At 41.1% G+C, this 27,985-nt stretch overlaps 1 protein-coding gene across 7 annotated transcripts in view; it reads left to right on the top strand.

The window, feature by feature from the left end:
- The window catches only part of PRDM2 (PR/SET domain 2), a 74,847-nt gene extending 49,182 nt beyond the window's left edge, over positions 1-25,665 (top strand). For 4 of the 7 annotated variants that reach the window (XM_042794096.1, XM_042794094.1, XM_033007719.2 and 1 more), the window contains 4 exons: positions 1,823-1,933; positions 3,353-7,724; positions 20,954-21,087; positions 22,274-25,665. In XM_042794096.1, coding sequence (XP_042650030.1) covers positions 1,823-1,933; positions 3,353-7,724; positions 20,954-21,062 — 4,592 coding nt within the window. In that variant the 3' untranslated portion in view covers positions 21,063-21,087; positions 22,274-25,665. Of the gene's footprint in view, positions 1-1,822; positions 1,934-3,352; positions 7,725-9,687; positions 11,291-14,921; positions 15,004-20,953; positions 21,088-22,273 lie in introns of those variants that run through there. The other 3 variants (XR_006165477.1, XM_042794095.1, XM_042794097.1) reach the window with 3 other exon arrangements.
- The last annotated feature ends 2,320 nt before the right edge of the window (positions 25,666-27,985 follow it).

Raw genomic sequence — 27,985 nt, 5'->3', positions numbered from 1 at the left:
TGTATATTATGGGACGTGAATCTTTAATGGAAAAAATAGCAATATAACTTCACAGTGCATTAGTAAATAGAAGTTTTAAATGTCTTTGTCTTACTTCACTGATTAGGTTTTTGCATAATGCCATTTTGCTCTAATATTCATTGTGTTCATCATCCTGTGCAATACATGCTTCTTAATTTTGCTAACAGAAAGCACTAGCAAACTTGTCTGTGTCAGTGGACACAATGAAATACATTTATATTTTACTGTTACCCAGTTCCATCTAATTTGGTTTTACTATATTTGCCTTGTTGGTCAAGGTAATGATGCTTTTAGTCCTCTCATAATGTTGTTACTTGCTTTTATTATAACTAAGTCATCATTCAGAACGTTCATACAAGTGGAGAAACCTCTGGGTTTCTATTTCATAAGGTCTTCCAATTAACCTTAAGAAATTTAATATTTTCCATATACTTGTCTGAGATACAGTAATTTAACAGCCATATGGAGGTGTTGGGTAACTGTATGATGTGAGCTGGTTAACTCTGGACAATACATTTTTGTTATAGTGTCTTCTTGCTTTGAAAGTAAGTGAAGTATTTCAGAGTCCAGATTTTTTAGAAACTCACTGTTATCACAGAATCACAGACTGGTTTGGGTTTGAAGGGACCTTAAAGCCCACCCAGTCCCTCCCCTCCCCGCCTCTGCCCTGGGCAGGGCCCCCTTCCCCCAGCCCAGGGTGCTCCCAGCCCCGTCCAACCTGGCCTGGAACCCTTCCAGGGAGGGGGCAGCCACAGCTGCTCTGGGCACCCTGGGCCAGCGCCTCACCACCCGCACAGGGAAGAACTTCTGCCTTAGATCTCATCTAAATCTCCCCTCTTTCAGTTTAAAACCCTTACTCCTCGTCCTACCCCCACCCCCTGATCCAGAGTCCCTCCCCCCCTTCCCTGCCCCCCCTTTAAGCCCTGGGAGGCCGCTCGAAGGGCTCCCCGGAGCCTTCTCTTCTCCAGGATGAACCCCCCAACTCTCTCAGCCCGGCCTCCCAGGGGAGCTGCTCCAGCCCCCCCAGCATCTTCGTGGCCTCCTCTGGCCCTGCTCGAGCAGCTCCGTGTCCTTCTGCTGTTGGGGGCCCCCGAGCTGGCCCCAGCACTGCAGGGGGGTCTCCCCAGAGCGGAGCAGAGGGGGAGAATCCCCTCCCCGGCCCTGCTGCCCCCCCTGCTCTGGCTGCAGCCCAGGGCACGGGGGGGTTCTGGGCTGCCAGCGCACGGGGCTGGCTCACGGGCAGTTTTCCATCCACTAATACTCCCAAGTCCTTCTCCTTGGGGCTGCTCTTCAGCCACCCCTCGCCCAGCCTGGGTTTGTGCTGGAATTGCCCCGACCCCTGGGCAAGACCTTGCCCTTGGCCTTGTTGAACTGCATGAGGTTTGCCCGGGCCCCTCTCCAGCCTGCCAGGTCCCTCGGGATGGCATCCCTGCCCTCAGCGTGTCCCCACCACACAGCTCGGGGTTGTCAGTGAACTCGCTGACGCTGCACTCGATCCCACTGTCCTTGTCATCAACAGAGATGCTAAACAGTGCCGAGCCCAACACTGATCCCTGAGGAATGCCCCTCGTCACTGCTCTCCACTTGGACATTGAGCATCTTTTAATTTCTTCTGGGCTCTAGAGACTTACTGCTTTGCCTGAATGCTGTCCTTTTTACTGATCTGTCATTTGTGTTCCTCAGGAAAACAGAGTTTCTACAGAAGTATTATATTCCAAAGCTTCGTGTTTCAATTCTGCCACTCAATTTTTATTTTTTGTATTTGTTGGACAGGATTAATAATTGTGTTTTTTCTCCCCAGGAAAGAAGAAGTCTCAGGAAGGTAAGAACAAGGGAAAGAAGGCAGCTGATACAAAACAGAAAAAGGCTGATTTGGATTCTACTTCTGCAGATATGAGGGATTCTAAAGAGGGTGAGTTCTCAAGTATCTTATTTTTTTCCTTTTAACTCTTTTTGAATCAAGGGATGCTTTGTCATGTTTAGTATGTTAGCATGTTATGTTAGTGTAGCAAAGTGAACATGTTCATATTGTTTGCCCAATCTTTGTTAATAAGAAACTTGGATATCAGAAGTATGTCATTAAACATGCAACTCTGACAACAGGAAAGGCTAATGTAAAATTTAGACGTAAATCCAAACTCCACAGAGCAGAAGAGCAAAGTCTCTATTTTAAAATAATGTCTTTGGAGCTTAGTTATACAGTCATTGTTTATTGCTATTTAACAGAAGTCAGTGTCAAGGGGAAAAACATACAGTATTAATGCACCAACTTGCTAAGCATGCTGTTTGTCCTAAAGATTATCCACAAAGATTGTTTATGAATTGGCTTGGCTTTTTAACATAGTGTATATATGTAAAAATCCCTGAAAGATATTTTAAATGTGTAGGTTTTTTTGTCTGTTTTACAAGAACGTAGATCTTGCCACTGCTGTGTAACCGATAATGTTTAAAGCTCTGCATAGGTACTGATTTCTTTCGAGCTTCTTTTTCTGAACTTCTCTTGAGCTGTAACTCTTCCGTTCCTTCACTCTCTTGTCCCTTCTGCTTGCATGACATGTGCACGACAGTTGGAGGTGTCTTATGCCCCAACTAGGGAATGGAGAGGAACTTACTGCTCTATATGTGTAAGCACTTCTGCAACATTGTGTGAATTGGCAGCAAAGTTATTTTCTTCAGCAATGGATATATCTGCCTGCAGACAGGTAAGGCTGACATGCAGAGGTGTGAATAAAGAATTCTATCCACACCATGAATGAGATGCATGCAGCCTCTGATTAGAAGCGTAGGAACTAGCCATTCAGGCAATGGCTAATAGAAAATCTGATCTAGAGAATGGAACGTAGTGTGCCAGATACAAGGTACACCTTGACATGCATTACAGTACAAATCCAGACTGTTCTATTGTTAATGATTTGGGGAAGATGCTCAAAATCCAAAGTACAGGCTTCCTGTATACGTTATTTATATGTATTGCAGTAATTTGCTGACACTCACTTGCTCTAAGAAATGTCAGTGAAAGTTTGGAGGTTTCTTGAAATGTTCTGAAGTCTACCTTGAAATGTTCTGGTAATCTTTAGGCTGCTTTGGGTTTCTTGGCCACAGTGTTCAATCCAGAGAATCTATGTTGATTATACACAGTTGTCTACTTTTTGCTGAAGTTCCAGAAAGGAAATTTCTGAATACAGTTTTAGTATAGAATCACAACAGTAAGAAGTAGTGGTGTTGTGTTGGGTTATAAATGTCGGATATGTTGTATTAGAGGGAAAGGTAGAAGAAAGGTGTAGAATACTTTGAAGTGTTTGGTAAAAATGTCTGATGCTTGTCTTATCAGGTCATAAAGAGGAAGACGAAACACCTTCTGTTTCTGCTGTGCTGTCCCTGGAACAAACAGCTGTGATTCAGGAAATGGTAAATCAAGATGTACTTCCAAAGCTGATGATCCCCAGTCCTAGCAGTGAACCACAAATGGTAACTGAAGACAAACCAGGAGAAGCAATAAACTGTGCATCAGATGACTTTGATGATGATGAAGAGGAGGATGATGAAGAAGAGGAAGATGAAGAGGAGATAGAAGATACCAGTATGCCTAAAGAAAATGCTGAACTGCCTTTGATGTGTGAAGAAAAGTTAGACTCAATGGAAGAGCAAAAGAGTACATCAGAAGAATCTCCAGAGAGCTCTCCAAAGAAAAAACTTGTTGTGAAAATTCCAAAAGCGAGAGGTGAATCAAATGGTGATGTTCAGGAAACATTCATGTTTCCCTGTCAGCATTGTGAGAGGAAGTTTACAACAAAGCAAGGACTTGAACGCCACATGCACATCCATATATCTACTGTTAACCATGCTTTCAAGTGTCGATACTGTGGGAAAGCCTTTGGTACTCAGATTAACAGGAGAAGACATGAGCGACGCCATGAGGCAGGGCCAAAAAGGAAACCGTTCTTAACACTAACATCATCACATCACTTGGATAATGTTGCTGATAACCAAGTAATTGTGGATGATGGTCTTAAAGATGACCTGAATGTTTCCAGTCTTGTGCAAGACTCTGTTGTCTTGGATTCTGAGAAAGTTTCCCAGGAAATGTCAAACTCTGCTTTTGCTGAGGAAAATAAGGAGCCCAAAGAATTGCATCCATGCAAATACTGCAAAAAGGTTTTTGGAACTCACACCAACATGCGGAGGCATCAGCGTAGGGTTCATGAGCGTCATCTTATTCCCAAAGGTGTCAGAAGAAAAGGATTCTTTACTGAAGAACCACCGCTTCAGACAGAGCAGGCCCCACCAGTCCAGAGTGTGTATATAGCAAGTACAGAAATAGAAGAGGAAGGTGAAGTAGATGATGTCTATATTATGGATATTTCCAGCAATATCTCTGAGAATTTAAATTATTACATTGATGGTAAAATTCAGTCCAACAGCAGCACTAGCAATTGTGATGTGATTCAGATGGAGTCCAACTCTGCAGATTTATATGGACTAAATTGTATAATCAGTCCAGTCACAGTGGAAATTTCCTCAAATTTAAAGGTTACACAAACACATGTGAATGAACCTCTGAAGGAGCCCTCTAGCAGTGGGAACAATGAATCCAAAAAGAGGAGAACTGCCAGCCCTCCTCTTGTACCAAAAATAAAAACTGAAGTAGACCCAGAACCTATAACTCCTACTAGTTCTTTAAATCTTCCTATTAGCATTTCAACAGAAAGCTTACCTTTTCATAAAGAAAAAGGTGTTTATTTGTCATCAAAATTAAAACAGCTTCTTCAGACACAGGACAGTAAGAAGATAACTCCGTCAAGTGAAATTCCAAAACTAGGACCTTCTGTTACATCATCGCCTATCTTGCCTCCAGTATCCAGTAGATTTAAAAGAAGGACCAGCTCTCCTCCCAGTTCTCCACAGCACAGTCCAGTACTTCGAGACTTTGTCAAATCAGGTGAGGGAAAAACTGTGTGGAATGATAATATTCGGAGTTCAAAAATGCCAAAGTTGGAAAGCCACAGCAACTCACCTGCTTGGAGCTTGACTGGAAGGGAGGAAAAAGAGACGTTGAGCCCTCTTTGCTTTGAAGACTATAAAGCATCAAAAGACTGGACAGCAGCTCCAACTTTTGGCAATGTGTGCAACCAGCAGCCACTGGATTTATCTAGTGGTGTGAAACAAAGGTCTGATGTCAAAAATAAGAATCAGGTTCCCTGGGAGTCTGTTTTAGACTTAAGCGTGCATAAGAAGCCATGCAGTGATGCTGAAATTAGGGAATATAAAGAAAATTCCATACAGCCAACCTGCAGTGGTGTTAAAAAGAAGAAACCAACCACTTGCATGTTACAGAAGGTTCTGCTGAACGAGTACAATGGAACGGATGCAGCCACAGACAGCACACTCGGTGTAAACAGGAGTGCGAGCCCAAGCAAATCCCTGGAGCCTCAGGCAGAACCTGACACGGATCCCAGTCTCTCTGCATCCTCCTCTGTTGACACTCAGCCCCTCAGTTCCTCTGTTTCCCCTGTGCCACAGGCACCCGCTGTACCTTCCATGTGCCAGCTGCCTCCTTTGCTGACACCAACCAATCCTCCTTCCCCACCCCCCTGCCCGCCTGTGTTAACAGTTGCTACATCACCTCCTCCTCTTCTTCCAACAATGCCGTTATCAATTCCAGATGTCTCTGCCAGTGCCACTAACACTTCTTCTTGTCCATCGCCGCTTTCTAACACTACTACGCAGTCCCCGCTACCAGTTCTTTCACCTACAGTTTCTCCTTCTCCATCTCCCGTTCCTTCTGTTGAACCTCTTATTTCTGCTGCTTCACCTGGTCCTCCTACACTCTCTTCCTCATCTTCTTCCTCCTCCTCCTCTTTCTCCTCTTCTTCATCTTCTTCATCTCCATCTCCACCTCCTCTTTCTGTAGTTTCTTCAGTTGTTTCCTCTGCTGATAATCTTGAAAATACTCTCCCAATAATAAAACAGGAAGAAGCTGAAAGTGAACAACAGAAAGCAAGAGAAGATCCTCATACTTCAAGTGAATCAGGAGTAGTGCAGGAAACATTCAATAAAAGCTTTGTGTGCAATGTCTGTGAATCACCTTTTCTTTCCATTAAAGACCTAACAAAGCATTTATCCATTCATGCTGAAGAATGGCCCTTCAAATGTGAATTCTGTGTACAGCTTTTTAGGGATAAAACAGACTTGTCAGAACATCGCTTTCTGCTTCATGGAGTAGGAAATATCTTTGTTTGCTCGGTCTGTAAAAAGGAATTTGCTTTTTTGTGCAATTTGCAACAGCATCAGCGAGATCTCCATCCAGACAAAGAGTGCACACATCATGAGTTTGAAAGTGGGACTTTGAGACCCCAGAATTTTACTGACCCCAGTAAGGCAAATGTGGAGCACATGCAGAGCCTGCCAGAAGATTCTTTGGAACCTTCTAAAGAGGAGGACGATGAAGATCTAAATGATTCCTCCGAAGAGCTTTATACTACTATAAAAATCATGGCTTCTGGAGTAAAATCTAAAGATCCAGATGTTCGTATGGGCCTCAATCAACACTACCCAAGCTTTAAACCGCCTCCATTTCAGTATCACCATCGTAATCCTATGGGTATTGGAGTTACTGCAACAAATTTCACTACCCACAATATTCCACAGACTTTTACTACTGCCATTCGATGCACAAAATGTGGGAAAAGTGTTGATAACATGCCTGAGTTACACAAACACATACTGGCCTGTGCATCTGCCAGTGACAAAAAGAGATACACACCTAAAAAAAATCCAGTACCACTGAAACAGACAGTGCAGCCTAAGAATGGTATGGTGGTTATAGCTGGCCCTGGAAAGAATGCCTTCAGACGGATGGGTCAGCCTAAAAGACTTAATTTCAATGTTGAGATTAGCAAAATGTCCTCAAATAAACTGAAAATAAGTGCATTGAAAAAGAAAAACCAGCTTGTCCAGAAAGCAATCTTGCAAAAAAAGAAATCTGCCCAGCAGAAGGCAGAATTGAAAAATAATCCATCCGAATCAGACTCTCACATCTGCCCCTACTGTAGTAGAGAGTTTACTTATATCGGAAGTTTGAACAAACATGCGTCGTATAGCTGTCCCAAAAAACCCATCTCCCCCTCCTCTAAAAAGAATTCTTCCAAAAAAAGTGCAAGTTCTTCTCCACCTGCAAGCAGTGAAAAAGGCAGCAACCAGCGTAGGCGAACAGCAGATGCAGAAATCAAAATGCAAAGCATGCAGCCTCACTTGGGCAAGACAAGAGCACGAACCTCAGGACCTACACAAATCCAACTTCCCTCTGCATCCTTCAAATCAAAACAAAACGTTAAATTTGTACCTCCCATTCGATCTAAAAAGCCAAATTCATCTTCGTCATTGAGGAACTCTAGTCCTGTAAGGGTGTCTAGAATGTCCCATGTTGATGGGAAAAAAACTAAGGTGGTCGCTAAGAACAGTTCCTCTGGAATGTCAGGCAAAGCATCCCGGAAATTGCACGTCAGAATACAAAGGAATAATAAAGCTGTTTTGCCAAGTAAGTCTGCTGTGGCAAGTAAGAAAAAGGCAGACAGATTCACTGTAAAATCTAGAGAGAGGATTGGAGGACCTATTACACGAAGCCTACAGCAGGCGGCAAATGCAGAGGCAGCAGAAAACAAAAGAGATGAAAGCAGTACAAAGCAAGAACTAAAAGATTTCAGGTAAGCATTTCATTTGAAGTTGAAACAACACAGGAACACGTTGCTTGCTGTTTTGCCAATTTTCTTGGTATTTTTTGAGTTTCTCATACTTAAATAATAAAAAAAGGTTGCGTTTCCTAAGACATGGTGAAATATCTCAGTCATGCTGAGGTATGATGTGCATACTTGATGCATTTTGTCATGTTGTCATGAAATAATACAGTTTGTATAGAGAATGTCTTATAAACTGAATTGAAAAATCTGGAAAAAAACGTCAGTACTTGAGTGCAAGTAAACTTAACATTATTAAACTTAATGTTGTTGGAGACACTCACCTTGTATTTGATATCTAACGTATATGGTGGCCCGAAATCATTCTCAATTTAGGTTATGGTGGTTTGATAAGCTAAAAATCATGACTCCATTTTTTTTGCTCACTAAAATAACTTGCATTGTTGGCTTTTAATAAAAAGCATTCTCTGCATATCTTATATATAAAAAAACCCAAAAACACACACACCATGACCAAATACTTCAAAAATGTATATGCATACTAATTGAGTCAGATCATTAAATACCTAATATAACGGAAATAGACGTGTAAGAAAAGTTACATGAACATGTAAATTTATTAGAAGTACCGTGCTCTTATGTTTCAGTATAAACAAATTTTATAATTAAAGTTCTATTTCTTTTTAAAAAGCATTTTAATCACAAGAAAGGGTAATACTTCAATAAATAAATAAAATCTTAATCCATGTGCCTGAGTCCCGACTTATGTCTTCATGTAGTCTCTCAAATCAGTAGGATGTTTTGCGGAATGTTTATAACTTTTTAGCAGCATGCTCCTGCTCTCTTGATCCTGGAAACAGGTATCTGATTTGCTGAGTAACGTTCACAAAGCTCACTGGTAATCAGGAGTTCTTTTGGTTTTGGTGATTGCAGTGCATGGCTGTGATTAACACCAGTTTTATGGCTGAAGGTAGTACTTTTTTTATCAAAGTAATTGATACTGGAGGAGGGGGAGGAACTGGCAGCCTCCTTCAGAATAAGTGTCCCCTCGCAGAATTTGTCAAGAAGTGTCAAAATCCAAACTGTTTCCAACTTGTGTGTCTTACAGTGAAGACCTCCTAGGTGAAAATTTTGAGGAAATACTTTGTAAAGTAAGGGTTAAATATAGCAGAATTATTTCAAAGTGCTAAAGGCGAATGTGACTTAAAATAGTCAATACCCAAATTAGGACATGTTGAAGGAGAAAAATGTTACTGAAATTTGGAGGCTAATGGTGTAAAAAAATGCCTTTAAAGAACAAGAAATGTCTACCAGATCTGTTCTCTTAGGACATAAACATCTTTGTGTTACTTAAGTCTTATCAGCTGCTCTCTTGTTGTCATGTGTGAAACTGTGTTTTACATGATGCCAGAATGGATCAGTAGAATTTGAAGCCAGGATGACACATCTTTCCATCTAAATTAATCATTTGACCTTAAGCAAAATAGCCAAGTACTTGGAAATCTGTGGCTATGGAAATTGTTTAAGAGTATTTGGGGTAAATAACCATTTACCTAGGGGTAAGATTTCCTTGACTGTCTTAAATACAGTTAGTTTACTTTGGCAGCTTGCAGTCTTTACTGGTTTAATGAATAGTTATGTTAGAAGAATATTTGCTTTCTGTTTCTGAAATAATGTTCCTAAATCTAGATTGTCTAGTCATCTTTTTGTTTATATCAAGTATATGGTGTGAAGAATTTTTTTGCCTTCATACACTAGTGTTAGCACAGCCTAACTTTGATAATACTCTATGTAGGCACTGTTGGTTTGGGTTTTTTCCCCAGGAAATCTTAATATTTTTTTCAAGACTTGCTTCATGTAATACTTGTCTCCAAATTTGTTTTTCACCTTTCAGTTTTTCTGTGTAAACATACTCCGTTCACAAATAATTTGTTTTGTCATTTATCTTCAGTTTTTGTTTTTTATTTTCTAGGAATCTCCTGTAAAATCAAAAACAAAAAAAAATCCCTTAATGACATGGTAGAGCTGTTGCATGCTCAACTTAGGATAAGCACTACGACAATGGATGTGAAATCCACCAAGCTTGCGAAACCAGCTGAAGCTGACTCACAATCATAAAATTGCCTGCAGGCTTCTTGCTAATATTCAGTGTCAGGCGTAGATTTTCTTATTCCGTGCCTGATACACATGCTGGGCTACAGGATGATTCAGATAAAAGAGAAGGGTACTCTTAAAAACAAAACAAACCCCACACGAAACCATGAAAAAAAAAAAAAAATTGTGGGATTAACTAAACCAAATCTTTTGCTGTCGTGTTTGCTTAGATGCCGGTTTTGTCCGTACCTTCATGAATGGCACACAGGCAGTTCAGCTGCATACTTGGCAAAGCAGGTTCCTTAATTTTGTCAGTAACTCAGTGTAGATTCAGGGACAACAAATGTTGCTGCACTCAAAGTATTTTTGTCATGTATTAAGTCTCTTAAAGCCTTTTGTCTAAATGAATCAGTAGAGGCCAACCTAGCACAACAGAATTTCCTATTCTTCCCACTTTCTCCTCGCTTTCTGAGTCTTGTAGATGTCCAGCATATGATGGGAAAAAGCCTGATTTGGATATTTTGTGGATTTTCCAAATTCCTATTTATACACGCAAAGGAAACTTTATATAGCAATGAAATACTGATATCAATTTCTAAATACCATATATATAATGAATGCAGTGTATCTTTTTATCAATAAGAAGGCTAGACCAGGACTACATACCTGTATATTTTGAAAGTTAAATATATAATTACTCTAAAAGGTTGTACACCTCTATCTAATAACTTAAGACAACAAATCGGTCTGTTGTTCGTAACAGCTTTTTATGGGAAAACCGTTTGTCATGTGTTCATATAGCTTTCAAGATCAATGACAGAATTGATGGAAAGTGACTAGTTTCTTTATACAGCCACCCCTTTTATTTTTTGTTCTTGACTTAAAAAGTAATCTACCTCTTAAAATTTGTAGTTTAATACTTGTTTGGTGAATTTGTGCCACTTTAACTTTCACTTTCACTATCATTCCCATTTTGTTACATTTCTGTTATGGGGACTTTATGTTGAAATATTGTATAAAGCATTTGTAGCAACTTTAAAAAATAAAATATTTAAAATTATTTAAATTGTTTTGGACACTTCAATTGTACTATATGTGATTTACATTTTACATTAATTTCATTTTGTTTTCATTTTGGGTTGTTAATCTTGGAGCATGTTCCTGTATTAAAGTTTGCTGTTAGTTATATTGTTTCTTCTATTGGAGAGTGATATAAAGACTATTCTAATGAAAACATTAAAAATTACAATTTGACATAAAAGTGGGGTTGTCATTGCTTTTGAACATTGTAGCCTTGCTGAAGATACTGTAAATGCAGGTAAGCAACTGAAGAGGGATGTTTCTCCTCCAGCAGGCAATACCTCCTGAGAGTTGCAGATGTATTAGAGTCTGTGGTGTTGCAAGCACTTAATGACCAACTAGATGGAACTATCATGACACGTTTTATATAACTGTAACCAATAAAGTAAACTTTGTAAAAATCTGTGGGAAACTTGCCTTTTGTACGGAAACAAGATGTAGGAGGAAAAATGAAACAATGTACATCTAGAAGGAATTAAGTGTGCTTGCACCCTTTAGTTGTCTACACCCAGTTCAGGGAAACAAATTTATACCAATTGGACACTTTGAGTTAGTCTTAGTTTTTTTTAACTGTGTCCACAGTTAATAAATTTAAACTATTTTAATTACATACACCGTTTCAACTTTTTCTGATGTCGTAATGTTCTATTTTTATATGTTTCAAACTTGTGAAATAGGTTAATATTAAAAATACACTTAAAGAATTTTGGCTCTGAGAATTTTGGAATGTTGTATTCTGCCACCAAGATAAGCATTCTGCCTCCTGCAGCAGAGCTGGAAGCATCTGTGTCCATATCGCCGTGGCAGTTGGGTGGAATAATATAACATCATTAAGACTAACAGTATTACAGTAGCAAGTTTCTTAGCTTATTCACTATTGATCCAGTAGTATGTTCATAGTTTATGGAGTCATCTATTCAAAATGATACTTCTGCTTGAGTAAGATTCTTTGGCAAGAACTCCCTGTTTATTTTCTCGTGTGATATGTCATTCCTTGAACATGTTATCCTCTCCATAACAGAGTTTTCCCTGAATTTTAACTGATAGGGGAAATCTGGTATGAGGACGCAGAAGTTCTAACATTGTTCATTGAGCGCTCTTGCAGGCACATTGGCAATGTGACAATATACTCTGCACTTTGGTAGTTGCACCATGATTAAAAAGATGAATTCTTAGTCTAGGTAACAGCAGCAGTCACATCCATGAGATCGTAGGACAGCCACTGGGTTTTTTAGTATTGATTAGTCTTTGCTGTATTTACCCAAGTTGAAAACATTTTCTTTTGCATAACCATAGTTGTATTTGGGTATTTTATAAGAATTAGGAAACATGAGAAAAAGGTAACAACTCTCCTGTAGTCTTGAAGTTACTGAGGGCGGGGAATGAAAGTATCCTGAACTAGTTGTTTCACACCCTTCTTCTGTTACTCGCAAATGAAATACCAGTTGGTGTTTGGTCATTCTGCAGTCTCAGTATTTTGGTCACCTTGTAAGGATTTGAGATGTCTAGCGGTGAACTGAGCATAAATAAACCAACAGTCTTCCCTCATTCCTTAATATTATGGCAAGAATCCTGTTGCCATTGTCTTTACTGTTTTTCTGCTGTGATATTGTCCTGTTGTGTCCCAAGGATGTTGCAGCACTGAGATGTTCACGCACATTTGTACACACCAGTTTGCCAGTGAAGTGCTGTATGATGGAGATCTGGATTTCAAAATGGACCTAATCACCAAAGAAAGTTTCATTCCTAGATGGGATACCCATCACAGATAGTAAATGTGCAACTTTTATAGTTGCTTTTGCATCTCATCTGCATAATTGAATTTCTGTGGCTTTTATAACTGCCTCTTTATGATCTGAATGCAACAATAAAGCTGTAACGATGCCCACAAAGTGCTGACATTTCTTGAAATGCATCCAAACAGACAATGAAAACAAAATTGTCCTGTTTACAGAGACTAACTGACATGTTGGTCAAGATCAAATACAGTGTCGGTTTAATAAAAGCAGTAATGCTGGAGTGCGTATGGAGATAGAAGATTTAAAACATGGTGTTTACTTTTTTTTTTTTTTCCTCCTCTCTATTTACCCAGTTTGCTAAGAATTAAAACCAGCTTGTATCAGAGAACGTGTTCGATCCAACACATCCCGATGTGTTTGATCTCAGGCCTTTCAAGGCAGCCCGGGTGACGCAGGCAGCCGCTGCGTACAGTGCTCCCTGCCTTGCTCTGCAAGCCCCTGGCCCTTTGTGTAAGCTGCCTGTAGTTGGTTTAGGCTGGTGCATTTCTGGTACTGTGTTTTGTCAGCATTTTATTTCAAGTTCCACTTTAGTTCCTGATGACTTTCTTTAAGGAGATGTCACAGAAAGCTAGGTTCTGGCAATTTGATGTGTAAATTTTCTATTTCCGATATAGAAAGTAATAGCAATCCCTTTACTTCCTGGTTTGTGACTTCATTTCCAAAATTATGGAGCCAGTTCCAGCTTTTACTTGAGTCAAGTCCAGCCAGGAAACTGAGTTGCAGGTGATAACCTGTGACAGACAAATAGTTTGTGAATGACCTTAAAAAGAGAATTTAGAAGACCTTACATACTAGTTCTAGCTTTTATTTACTGAGTGTGGGATCTGCATGAGTTACATGATGCTAATGAGCTAAAGGATAGATTCTGAACGACAAGTGCATGCTGGTTTGGATCTGGGCTTTTGTGGTAAGTGAATTATGAAAAAGAGACGAACTTCTACATCTATTTGATTAAACTGATAAAGAATTAGAAAGAAACTCGGCACTAGCATGAAATTTCATGGTAATAACCAAAGATACTTTGATACCAATATAGAGCAAAGCAGATTTTGGGTCACCCATATAAAATATTTAAAAATAGGATATTAATATTTGTTGTAGAATGAATACCATATAACGTTCGGTGTTTTTAAGCTGTAGCTGGAGTTTTGAAAAGTACTCAACAGTTGGATGCACAAACCTTACAGACATTTAATGGGAACTCTGCAAAGCTTCAACTACACAGCCACAATAGTCTGAACTGGTTTTTGAAGTGGATTCCGTCATCTAAACTCTGTGGACAGACAGTTATCCAGTATCTAGTGAACTGAGAGCTAAAACACTTGGGTGTAAAGTACAAATTCAAGTGCTCAAGAGATTTCAAAAAAGTTTATATTTAGCTTGCAGTAAAAATTCATAGCTTCCTGTTCACGTATGCCATGTAATGCATTTTAATTACAGTTGCATACTGTATTTTTTTTGGTAGAAAACATGTCACTTAATTCATAGGGTGGAGCTGCTCTACAAGTGAATAGCTCTAGTGGAAAAGGGCATGTGTAGGACCTTCAGATATTTTTTTGGAAGAGTGGAAAGATGAGGAAAATAATTCTATTTTAGAGCAAGATGCAAATAAAGCACTATAAGAAAGGCATGATATATTAAGTGTACAGTTAATGGTCCATTTTACATACCGAATGAGACAATGAAAAATGTTAATGTTGTTAAAAATGGGTCTTTATTCCATACATATGAATGACTTGATGTCATTTACTAAGCTTTCTTTTACTGGATCTTGACTTTGCAATTTAAGTAACTTGTAGGTATTTTTTGAGTGAAATTAATACCAGGGTAACACTTGGGCTGTACCTGAAGTCAGTGCTGCTTTGTGCACATCACAGTCAGGCAACGGTCCCCACCCAAATGTTTAAAATGCAAATAGATGATTAGACCAAGAGTGAGAAAGGAAGCTGTTGGTGTAAAGCATCCAGTGTCCGTCTCTGGACTGCAGTCTCTTCAGTCACTAACTAATTTTAAACCTCTTCCTTAGTTAAGAGGAAGCCTTATTGCTGTTGGGTCACCTCAGACTACTGGTTCCCATGCATACTTCATTGCTTTTCAGTCTCATTTTGCTGACCCTGCACATTTACTTCTCTTAGTAAGTCTTTAAAAATGCTTTTGGTAGAGTGTACTTTTGAAAGCATGCGTCTGAAAAACAGCATTGAAATACTGCTTCTTTTTTTTTTTTTTTTTCCAGATACAAGGCAGTAAAACACTGAAACTCAAAGGGAAGCTTGAGCAGGCATCAAGTTGGAGGGAGGCTTTTTCTTAAGAGATAGGTAGCCGCTTCATTTTCCTAATTTATTCAAAGCTTGAGTGGTTTGTAGAACATAGCATAGTAATCAGCAACATGCACTTCATTTGTATATATCTCTTTGCTTATTTTTTATAAGACTTTTATGTTTCACAAGCCAAACAGGGTCTCTGAGTCATGTTTTGGATGACAGTACTCCCAGAAACTGCCAAAGGGTTGTGAGAAACACCTTTGATTATTCAGCGGGTGATGTTCCATTTTTCGGAAATACAGGCTTGGCATTCAGTCTGTACAGTGCAAGGTGGTGTTACACGCTGGAGGTGTGCTGCCTTTCTGGTGAACAGCAAAATTAAGAGTTGCATTAGTCATAGTGCTCTGTGTCAGTCAAAAAAAGAATAATCGTCTCGTATCTGGGCCTGTTTCAGCAGAGCCTGCCTCAATTCCTTCTGCAGTTCAAGCAGTGCTACTCAAAGATAAATGCCTGAGGTAAAGTAAACGTGAGGACTTTTTTTAGGGAAGTGATTTTGTTGAGAACGCAGAGGATGTGCTACTTGGGCATTTGAAGGCCGGGCGCCGGGCGGAGGCAGGAGCAGCTCAGGCTCTTGGCCTGGCTGCCGTCGGGCGCCGCGCCCCGGGCGCTGACGCTGCGCCAGCCCTGCTCGCTTTGGGAGCACTCAGCCAGCCCGAGCAAACTCACTTGTGCAGATCGTATGTGGGTAGCAGTTAGTCCCAACTGTGGCTTGGTGGTAGAATTTCTTTAGTGTTTCATTTTGGTATGGTGATATCTGCTAAACGTTGCAGTGTGGAAGGAGGCAGGAAGATGAGAAATAATTAATTCTTCCTGTCATTGAGCTGCTTTGAAGAGTTGCACGCTCAAACTCCATTGTCACTGGAGTTTGGTTGAAGTGGTATTCCCTATTCATTACGGCAAATGCTTTCACTCATCTGTCTTTTTAAATCAAAAGCACGTTTTTTTCTGTGTTTTCTTTTTTATGTAATGGAATGTGCAAGATTGAGGGGGGTCATACTAGTTCTGGTAGCCTTCAGTAATCATTTTGGACTCATTTGGAGTAACCATTTCTGTATAAAGCTAAATAAAAGTCAGCTACAGTCTTCTCTGTGTAATAAAGTTTTCTTACTCTTTTCCTGCCATGAATGTGATTCAGTAGATACAAACTTTTTATCAAATTATCAGATTAGATTACTTGACAGTGTAGAAGATGTATTTGAGTACTATTTTTAATCCAACATCCTTCACCTTTTGGCTTGCACAATGCTCTGTGTTTCTTTAAAAGGGCAGGAAGATAAATTGCTGATGTGATACTGTTCATCTAAAATTATAGACCTAGACCAACATTTTTTAAAGGGACTAATAAATTCTTTGAACTCAATTTGAAGTACTATCAAGGAGACTGATTTTCCAAAAGAGCTCAGTAGCCATCCTCAGTGCTGAACCCCTTTAAAGTGGCTACTTTGGATCACTAGTTACTTTTGAAAATCTAGTTATGTTTAGGTAAAATGGTATCAATACATAAATTTTAGGTAGTCCCCAGGTGAGTTGGAGGCATGGTGTGGGTTTTTCTCAGCAGTTCTCAGTGTTGGTTTGGTGTTCATCACTGAAGTTAATAGTGGTCTGAAGCAGGATTTCACTGGGAACTGAACCAAGTCAACAGTGAATAAACTTGAACTTTAGAGCATATGTGTGAAACAAAACAATTTTTGAGTTACTGTGGGGGAGCAACGCAACTTTCAAGGTATTGAGTTCTTTGAACTACTGTGGTTAGAGAGTGCTGCTAGGTATCTTCTTGCAAGCTGAGAATGCAAAGGATCTCAAAAACAGGTTTTTCCTGTTTAGATTCATGAAAGGCCCAACCATAAAATCATAATATTCATTTTATGTCCTTTAGCGTCACGTGATTGGGAGATAAAATCCTGACGTGTTCCAGCTTTTTCACTGCTTTCATAAATAAACGCACGTAAATCTTGAAATAACTGCAGTACAGCACATTAAGATCCTTTTTGCTTTCTGCTGCTCCCCAATTTTTTGTACACAGAGGCAGAACTCTTCCACAGAAAAGAGAGATCCTCCTCAACAAAATTCTATCCACAAACCTTTTTGTCCCACTAAAAATGAAAAAAAAAAATTGTTCATGTGAATGGTAGTTGATGTTTTTCCAAGTCCTTGCTTTGTGTACTTACTTTCCCATTAAGCAATATGCTAGTGCAAGAGAGTACATGCCAGTTAGGTTAGCAACATGATGTTTTGGTTCTAACTGAGAGCAGAAAGCCCAGAAATCTCATTTATCCCAGCCCCGACCCCCCCTTTGCTAGCCTTCTGGCCTGTAAAATTGCCTAGCCTAATTCTGGAAAGCTGAGAATTTAGGCTTAAACATCCACACCTATTTATCTTTTTTTTTTTTTTTTTTTTTTTTTTTTTCCCCAGGCCATCAATTATTTTAGAAGGCAGTCTGTGTTGGTTTAGACATTGTTTTGTTTAAGAGTAGGAAACACTTTTTGATAGAATATATCCCTGGCATGTCTATGGTTAGGAGACATGCTGGGATGTGTGTGTGTCTGAAATTTTGGACCACGTGCATGGGATTTCTTGGATTAGGAGCATAGAAGTAGAAGCCCTGCAAGAGAAGCACACTTTAATTGAGGTAAAAATATGAACCTAAATTACTGCAGTGACTTTGCTCTGGATTTCACTGGTGTGGCCAGCAGCCATAGGAGAGCAATCCAGCCTTCATTCCCAAAAGGAACATGGCTTATTTTTCTGGGTTGTTTCTAGTGAACTGAAGTAGCAACCTGGAATAATGTTAATTGCACGAGTGTGGTAGAAGACAAGGTAATTTGCATTAAAAATACCAAACGTATTTTGAGAATGTCTGAGGGAAGGGCGTGTGCCAGGATTTGGCATTTTTACTAGCTGCCTAGTTCGTGTATGCTGCTCGTTTCAAGGCTCCGTGGCCTAGGAAGGTATATGGAGGTAGGAATTTAGTTTAGACAGATAAGGTGAAACATCTGAAGTATTCAAGAGACAATTTAACTTGGGGAGTAGTAATGCAGTGTGATAGGGGAACCTTTGCTTTTGTTCCTGCCTCTGCTTTGACTGCAGATTTTCTGGGCGACCTTGGCAAATCGCTTTCCTTCTGACTCAGTTCTGCATCTGAAAAATGGGGATTATGGTACTGAGTCACACCACAAAACACTCAGATTCAAGGATGGAAGACTAAGGCCTGGGATTTAGTGTATTTTTACTGTAGTAAGTCCCACCAAATTCAGTGATTTGTCTCTAGTGTGCTTTTGGTTGAGAGAGATTTAGGCCTTGTCTACATTTGAAAAAAATAACATCTTTTAACTTTTCTTTTAGCTTTAAGTTGTGGTATAGCTAGTACATTTACCAAAAGTGTTTATCCTGAGTTAAAAGTCCTAGTTGACAGAGAAAACAGTGTAGACAGGTCCTTCCTGCTGCCTAACATTTGGTTTCTGTGCCCTTTTTTTGGTAAGCATAGCATGTTTTCTGATACGATTACTTTTTTTTTTTTTTTTTTCTTCCCTTTCCTTTTTTCTGGCTAGGACTGTTCCTAACCGAGACTTAACAGAGCTGGATGTATCATGGGGTGTGCTGTCCGTCCGCTGCTGTTTGGTTCGGGCTGTGACTGTGTGTCACTGGGGTACAGCCCCCTCACCCCTTCCCAATAAAGTCCTTGCTCGGCTGCATCGGTGCAGGGCGTCTAAAAATCCCTTTTCTTTTGCCTGTCTCCAGTTACCCCAGCGCGGGTGATGGTGAAAGCAGGTGCAAAGTGACAGGGCTAAAAATAACAGTCTCAATAACTGTTCCTACACGCAAAGGGGGTATTTCAGCTCCCCTCCCCCTCTGAGATTAGCTTGCCTTGCAAACCCAGGGAGTTCCTCCTAAAAGATCCAGGCTTCCCTGCCTGTCTGTAAACAGGCTCTTTAAAAATAGAGTTATCAATCCACTTCAGTGTAGGACCGGTACAGAGGAGGGCACTGATTTCCTGACTGCTTTGGCAGAGCAAACGTCGCCACGCTGCCGCTGTCGGTGCTTCGCCGCATGGTTTCAGTGCACAGCTAATTGGGAGCAGAAGGGAAAGGCAACAGTAAGAACTCCATTAAGAACCCAATTTCAGTTTCTATCTAGAAAAACAATCTCTTTTAATCTGGTTCCTCTAATTCTCAACTTCCAAATAACAAGCCAATGATCTATTGGCTTTAAAGCTAGATAAAATTAGGAGTGAAAGATCCCTTTAGTGTATCATTTCTAGGGAAGGATGAGGGGCACGCGCTTGAAAATGCAGGTCAGATTTTCTCAGATACTTTGTCTCTTTGGATTTGAGGCTTTTCTTTTTTTTTTTTTTTAGGTTTCCCACAGGATCTAGGCATTGACTCGTTGCATGCAATAACACACAGATGTTATTGATTATAAAACTTTTACAAGTCATAACTAATTTTTTGACATTAAGCATTACTTAAATGGATATGTTCTAAATAAAAAGAAACTAAAATTTTGCTCTTCTAGTTATAGTAAAGAACTGAAGCCAAACAAACTAAACTTGTTTTGGATGTTCTGCTGTTTCCCTTGGTAACAGTCCTTATATGGGACAACAAAATCTGGCTTTTGTTGACTTCCTCATTACCACTTTCTGATTTTTACACACTAGATGAATGCTTCAGTATTAAATTCACAAAGGCTGGAGCATATGATTTACATACAACAATAACAAAACTTTGGCAGGGGATTTTAACCACAGATTTTAATTGGGAAATAATTGAATTGCTTGCTTTTCAAAATTTCTGTGGTTTTGTTTTTCTGTTGTAATGGAAAATTTTGCACTTCTTTACAATGCAGTTACATAGTTTTGCACTACAAAATCTGTATGTAAGGACGAACAGTAACTGAAATCTCCTTTAAGGGGTGTATATTGAACTCTAACCTGGAGAAAATGCAAATCTTAAGCTTCTCTTAGACATGTTGTTATGTAACAAAATAATATTTCAAAAGATGTTCCCTTGGAAGAATGTAAGTAGTCGGTTTTGGTTAGACTTTTGAAGAATTTGCATATACAAGGTAGGTATCTAATTACTGCAAGTGTGGGGGGTGCACAGGTGTGAGGGGGAGCAGACATGCGTCTGCATGCACCAAGTATGTGCAAGATAGCAAAAGATGCTGAATTTAAAAACAAATAGGGGGTTGCTTTTTATCTTTTAGTGTAAGGAAGTTCAGCTTGGGTATACATTTGAACTGAGATTGTATGTTTAGAACAGGGCATGAGCCTTTCTACTTCCCTTGCTTTGACTCGTGTTTTCAGGCTTTCTTCTTGAAATCACAGTCGAGACAGATGTCATGTTGTCAGTTAAAATCTCTGATTTTCACTTTCAATTGGGGATTCTTGGAGTTAGTTTAAAATCTGAAGTGAAATAACGTAGCATCCACAGTAAAGGCACTGTAGCAGTGCTCGCTGTAGCGCCCTGTACATGTCATTGCCAGGTCTGCCGCTGCTGTAGTGGCCAAAGTGTACTGCAGACTTGGACCTTGGGAAAAATGACCAGATGTGGTATTATGTAGGGTAAAATTCCTTTTCCATAGATATGTATTTGAAACCTGATATGGGCTGTCCCGAGAAAATAGACCGTGACTCTTTTAGTTGTTCTTTACATAACTGTGGATGTGTCTGTCCCAGCTGGAGGGTCTGGGACGTTGGGTGCGAGGCTGGACGCTGCTTCCAGTGACATTGTTTCCTACTTAAATAAACTAACAGGGTGGGTTCAGCACAAGGCAAAAAAAAAGTCTTGCCTTCAGAAGTGGTTCTCTACTTGCAGTGTGGGTGGCATGTAGGGTGTTTTACTCACAGCTTACTAAAGCCCCTACGGAGCCCTAAAGCACGTCTCTTCTTTTTTTTCCCCCTGTACCCTAATGCGTGTGTATGAGTTTCTTCTGCCTCTTTGTACAGCTACAGACTCCGCGTGGCCTCTAGATGTCCCTCCTCTTCTTCGCATAACGCCAGCACCCGGCAGTGCAAGAAATCCAACTGCACCTCATCCCACTTCTTCAAGGAATAGACTTCTGCATGTCCAACCAAACCAGGTACAGCAACACAGGATGCGCAGGGCTTGGCTGTCTTGGGTGTCTGTGGGCAAGGAGTGCAGAGCACTTTAAAGATACTATCTGAGCCTTGGAAAACCCACAGTGTCATTGCTCTGCTTGTAACTGGTCACTGATAAGAAAGCAGGCGTGAAGGGGGAGAGCCTATTGGTTAAATCAAGCACAAGGGACAAGGTCATCTCTGATTATGTGTGCGTATATACTCTGGATCAAAACAATCTGTCAGGGCAGGGGCTCCTCTTTAGACTCATGGAAGATGTAAGGAGAGTTTTCTTTTGTTTATGAGCTTTGAAGACCTAAAGTGTTGTTCCTCTGCATCCTGTGGGGAGCTTGAAGATGGTGGTAATTTTTATAAAGATGGGGTTTGTCCCTCTCTTGGAAGGAGTGGTATTTGTATCTGATCATAGTAGTGGGCAAAGTGCTTTGAGATCTTTTGGGCTGAATGGGTGAACACTGAACAAATGTTAACTCTGACCAAAAGAAGTATGCCTGGGAATGTGTATTATGGTTTGCTGCTTTGGCTGAATGCCAGAAGCTCAAAAACTGGTATTACAATGCAAATTGCAGTGCCATGATAATGTACAAAAACATTAGTTGGGGCTCTGGCGAGAGAAACTGGTGTAGTGAAACTACATGAGCATGGCCAAATTAATGACCTGGGCTGGTGTTATTGGTGAAGATGAATTGATTTCCTGTTGGTTGACTTTATACAAGACATTGTCTCCCGTCCCCTGATTTCCCCACCTATAACATGCAGATAATTACCTCCTTTATACTGATGTAATAGCTAAGGAACGTTATACTTACATGTGTAAAGCTAAAGGTGAGAAAGAGTGCCAGGAAAATCAAGATGCTGCAGCCTGAAATTTATTCTTTGTTAAATATGTTAAACAAAAATAATACTTGGTGAAAAATTTAGTAAAATTCTGAAGTTTACTACCTCCTGAATAATGGGAGTGGTTGCTAACAAAGAGTTAACTTCCCTAATTGCAGCATAGACCATTTAGTTGTGGGAAACCCAAGCAAAAGTTAAATTGTGGGCTTCTCTTTACTGTGCAGCACTTGCTGAATGGCTTTTTCTGCTTCCAGCTCAGTGTAATGGGGCAGTCAGACCGACTACTTAATCTTAAAGCTGACTCTGATTAAATGCAACTCTCTGTATTTTCAGGTACTAGGAACTGTTGACTGGAAAAGGTGAGGTGAAGTAATCCTCAAGCATTATCCTCTCCTGCTTTTTCTCAGATGAGATGAGACCGGTTCCTCAGTTGATAGCAGGGACAGCGGTTTCTTCTGCTGGAAGCAATGGTGTGCCTCTGTCATATTGTCCTTCCTTCCAGAGGGAGAGGGAGAGAGCGCAGAGCAGGGCTCCTGCCTTCTCCAGAGAGTGATGAACTGTGGATGCTGGTGAGAGGGTGATCTCAGGGTCCCCTGCCGCACGGAGTCTGTGCATCAACAGCCAGTGGAATAGTGTGGAGAATTGTTCAGACATTTGCAGGCAGATTAACCATGTTCAGAGGGTTGGTGGGTCTGGATGAGTCTCCTCTTTCTGGTAGAACACAGAGGGGTTTAACATACTATGCAATTAAATTCTGAAAAGACTGTTACATCATTTTAGTTTCTACTTTACATCCTAACGGGTAAAGAACTGGGAATCCCACAAAAATCCACTGAAGGGAGTGGTAGGTTTTGCTGAGGTTTCCACATCTGAAGACTGTGGGTACCCCAGTCTCTTGACTTTGTACCATTAGCTTTAACGGGTGTGACGCCATTGCTTTCGCAGTGCGTCAGGACCCACGTTTGTTTGGAAGACCACCTGTTAAATGATCTCTGTGAAATGCACTGATAGCCCAGTTTCATAAAGGGACAAGCATCCATTTCTCAAAAGCTGCCATTACATTTGTTGCCAGCCTGGTAGTCGTGTTGTAGTCAGGAGTTATTTATTCAGTGAGAGTATCAAATACGCATATTGCTGTGCAGTACCAAGCAACACTTTTCCTTAAATACGGAGCTTGTGTTTGCGACCCTCAGTACAAGCATGCTTAGTTTCAGTGGTCCTGTAGAGAGGGCATCCACAAAGGTAGCTGGCAGCCAGCAAAGACAAGTTGCAGAAACATACAGGTCAGTTGGTAAAATGCAGTGCAGAAAGGTCTCTTACCTCTTGCATCAAAACGGTGACAATCACACACGGGTGCATCATCTGGCAGGGGCACTTCTCCAGGCCCTGCAGATTTTACCTCCGAGATGAAGGGTTCCTTCTGTCGAGACAAGCTTTTGCAGGATCCCTGCTAATGTAGCATCCGGGTTTGGAATTTTTCGAGGAGGCTCAGGGGGTTGATCGCCCTATTTCCCCCTTATTTCAGTCAATTTATTGTCTTTGCACTCCACACAGATAAGCACACATCTGTGTATGCACACGTTAGTTAAGAAAAATCAAGTGCCCGGTTGATACTCCTTACCACCACCCTGAAAAAGTCAAAAAAAGGATCGATTTTATATATATCTTCATATATATATATGACATATTTATTAATATATATGTATGAAATAGCTGAAAACTTACTTTTTTTTATAGTTTTAATGAAAATCAAATTGTTCAAAATGAATACAAAAGCTTTAAACAAGAACCATTGATTTTGTTCATCATAAAAATGTGTTAGCTACATGTTGTTTGAGTTGGAAAGAAAAGGTCTTCAGGACCTTGTATTATCTAGCTACAGATTTTTTGGATAAACCCCTGTTGGAGGCTGTCTAAGTGCAATTGTGGTTTGGGGGAAGGCTGAGATGCTGGGAACTAGATGAGCCATAAGAAGATACATCCCCTCCCATGTTGGAAGTGATGCTTCCAGTCCGAGACTGTGAGACCACTGAGATGCAGGCTCTGTGGGGAGAGCTTGTGCCATTGCTGGCTCCTCTGCCTCTTTCCTAGAGAGGAGAGTCTCCAGGATTTGTCCCCTCTTGAGCTTTTTGCTAGCAATAATTTCTTCTTGAAATATGTGATGTACTAATTCCAAACAAAGGATGAAATTTTTCATAGCAGCGTTGGAAGACTGAAATTCTCATTATTCACTAAAACTGGTCGGAAGTGAGTATCCATATCTGCTAGGCAGCTTGGTAAATCTTGGTCAAATAGCACAGAAATTAAGTTTCCTGGCCTTATGTATATCTTAAAGAAGCTGGCGTGCATGCAGCTCTGTAATCAGTTTGGCTCACTTTAGTTTTGTGCATTATCTGTCTTTTTATTTTCTCTCCACATTTGCTCCTTCCTCTCATCATCTAGTATTAGTATGGTAAACCCTTTTCTTTCAAACAGGAATTATCTTCCTGTGTGTCTGGACAGCATCTAGATCATTTGAAAAATGAATAGACAGTATTCATAAAACCCGGGTCCAATATACTCTGTCTTAAAGCACCAGTATGATATGCCCTCGATTTTCCCAGTGCAGCTTTGTTCGGCGGTTTGTCGACGATCACGCTTACTGTATAAATTTTTCCTGGTCACTTGAGGATTGTTGCTGAGGAAGAGCTTTCTTGCTGTGCAGCCCAAATCCTGCTTTAAACAATCAGTTCTTCTGAGACCCGCTCAGCTTCCAGCAGCAGTAAGTCAAATTAAGTAGAGTTTCTGGCACGGATGCTGCTGAATTTAGTGCCTTTAAGGCATACCAATGAGGTTATTAGAGGTCACTTTTGTGCAATTTATTTTTGCTGCTTTTTTAAGAGTGGTATTAACTATAATAATGGGCAAACTCAAGGAGAGAAATGTGTAAATTGTTGTGATATATGAACATTTTTCCCAGTGAAATTCTGGTTTATCACACAAGCCTGTAAATATGTATTTACAATTTTAAAAGCACGTCTTTATGTCCCTGGTTGTAAATGCTCCGTTTTTAAAGTTTTATAACATGTGTTACTCAACCAAGAGACCACAGCACACAGCTTTATATTGTACTGGTCTATTTGAAGGATCCATTATGGTCTAAGCTGTGGCGGAAAAATATCCACGCCACTGACAAGAAATAACCCGTGGTTGCAGCAGACTTTTCATCATTTTCCCTCAGATAACAAATGCAGGTCTTTTGGGAGGGTGGGGGAGTTGATTTTTCTTGCAGAAAAAAAAAAAAAGCAGTTCAAAATGGTGTAATTTCTCTAGAACGATGAGGATATTTTATTCACAGTAAATTCAGGAAAGTATGCCATTTTTGTTTTATTCAAGGCAGAATTTCACAGTTTTGCAGCAAATTTTTAACCTCCCCCGTGCCTGCTGATGAAACGTGAAATTTTGCCCTTGACTAATATCACAAGTTCTTGTGAAAATTTGAGGAGAGGGTGGGGAAAAAGCTCAGGTTTTGCATGTAGGAATTTGCAAGGCTGACACCGGTAGCTCTGCAGTGCTCTCATGACAGTGCTGATACTGAGAAGTTTATTAAAAATAAACTGTGTGGAGATGTGGTATTACCTGGTTGATGCTTGGGTTCTGAACATTGCTCTGGAAGACTGAAAGCTCTGTTGTCTGTCCGCCATGTAAAGAAAAAGAACAACAATAAATTAATGTGACAAACCACATAATGGAAATACTTATTATTATTTCAGCAGATGAAGTCTGCAAATTGGAGATCCAATGTATTCCAGCTCTGAAACAGCAGAATGGTTTGGGCTCTTTCTCGTGGGTGACAGGAGAGGAGGGAGGAGATCACAGAATCACAGACTGGTTTGGGTTGGAAGGGACCTTAAAGCCCACCCAGCCCTCCCCTGCCCCGGGCAGGGCCCCCTTCCCCCAGCCCAGGGGGCTCCCAGCCCCGTCCAACCTGGCCTTGAACCCTTCCAGGGAGGGGGCAGCCACAGCTGCTCTGGGCACCCTGGGCCAGCGCCTCACCCCCCACATAAGGGAAGAATTTCTGCCTTAGATCTCATCTAAATCTGCCCTCTCTCAGTTTAAACCTGTCACCCCTCATCCTATCCCCCAGCCCCCCCCCCCCCCCCCCCCCCCGATCCAGAGTCCCTCCCCACCTTTCCTGTCCCCCCTTTAAGCCCTGGGAGGCCACTCGAAGGTCTCCCCGGAGCCTTCTCTTCTCCAGGCTGAACCCCCCCAACTCTCTCAGCCCGGCCTCCCAGGGGAGCTGCTCCAGCCCCCCCAGCATCTCCGTGGCCTCCTCTGGCCCCGCTCGAGCAGCTCCGTGTCCTTCTGCTGTTGGGGACCCCCGAGCTGGCCCCAGCACTGCAGGGGGGTCTCCCCAGAGCGGAGCAGAGGGGGAGAATCCCCTCCCTGGCCCTGCTGCCCCCCCTGCTCTGGCTGCAGCCCAGGGCACGGGTGGCATGCGATAGAAATGTCACCTCAGACTATCAATCTCCACTCATGTGAACAGTAATTACTGCAGACCAAGATCTCCTGACGGCTTCAGACTCTGAGTCTACAAGCCTGGATAAGCAGCACACAAGCTCTTTGTAGTTTGGACTCTCCATTCAAAGCCAAACCTCTTGTTGAAGCCTTGCAGCACTGTGGAAGCAACACAACGTGACGAACTTCGTTTGCTATCCTCTATTAGAAGGTGAAAGTTTAATCAGGGCTTGAAGTGGGAGGGTTTTTTGCTTCCTAGGAATGGTCCCTGTTTCATTTTTTTCTGTCACAGGATATGTTCCATCACAACACCTTGAGGAGGAATTTTTTACCTTGTCCACGGCCATAGGACTTGGCAATTCTGTAAGGGAATTGCTGAGGGTTGGTGGACAGCCATTTATCACTGGTGCATTAATTCAGCCACATTCTTTAAAAACAATAGCAGATACAACAAACAGGTTTGGGAACAGATGAAATATAGGTAATTAATATTAATTTCACATAGGCTAAAAATGGCTCTTTTGCCCCAGAAAATCTGAAGATTCCTTATGCGTTATAAATCTGACCTGTTAGTAAAAAATCACCGTTGTCACCATTGCATGTCATTGCTTTGCCTGCAACAGCCTGTCAGTCAACCTCCTCTTGCAGTGTTCCAGTCTACCTGATTTTTGTTAAATAGCATTCAGTTTCAGTTAAGTTTTGAATGGTCAGATTTTGCTGAACTGTCATTCTCTCCCTGCATGAGAACATCCTGAAATATTCTCTAACTAGATAGCTACACACTTTCATTTATCTGTCTGAGATGTCACGTGAAGCAGCACTAATTACTCATTTTTATAAGAGCTGTGGCTTTTTTGGGGAGAAGACTACCTTCAGAAACAGGTAAGGAGAAAAACTTTCTCATAATGAAGCTCCTGCCTTGCTGTTGTTTACTGTATCTTTATGTATGTCGTGCTGCTTGCAGCTTCCAGGAGGCAGAAGGATGCAGACAACGTGACACACAGGTGGCAGAATCCCTTCACAAAATCTCAGGAAAACCAGTTAGGCTGCTTCAGTCTGTGATGCCAGTGCCAATTGTAAATAGTCTTTCAAAGCCATAGGACATACAGAATATTGTGTGCTCAAGGAAAAAAACCCTCAGTGAACATGGAGGACACAGGTACTTCACCCCTGACATCCCCAACAGCTTGTCAGCTTGGATGTGAGGTGGGTCAGCTGTGGAAGAACAGTAGAAATAGAAACGTACATCAAGCACCGCAGAGTAACCTTTTCTGGGATTCTGAGCGAAGGCGCCTTTCACCCCGGGGTCTGCTGCCAAGGTCGTTGCTCAGGAATCGTTGCGGGTGCTGACCAGCAGCCTGGGTGAAACGAACAGCGGATGCTCCTGGCCCAGTCCCACAAGGGCACCAGGGGACATACAGAAATAGCACCGTGCCTTTTGATGCAAGAGACATTTCTCTCTGTTTAGGGATGAGCTAGCCTGGGAACTTGACAGAGAAGCACGTTCTGGCCTACTGATCGTGAACAATCATCATTTATTTTCCAGTG

The sequence above is a fragment of the Tyto alba genome, unplaced genomic scaffold (genome assembly GCF_018691265.1).
Source record: "Tyto alba isolate M040663 unplaced genomic scaffold, T.alba_DEE_v4.0 Super-Scaffold_20000042, whole genome shotgun sequence".
Classification (NCBI taxonomy): Eukaryota; Metazoa; Chordata; class Aves; order Strigiformes; family Tytonidae; genus Tyto; species Tyto alba.
Note: the sequence above shows the minus strand (reverse complement) of the source record. Positions and strands in the feature narration are given on the sequence as shown.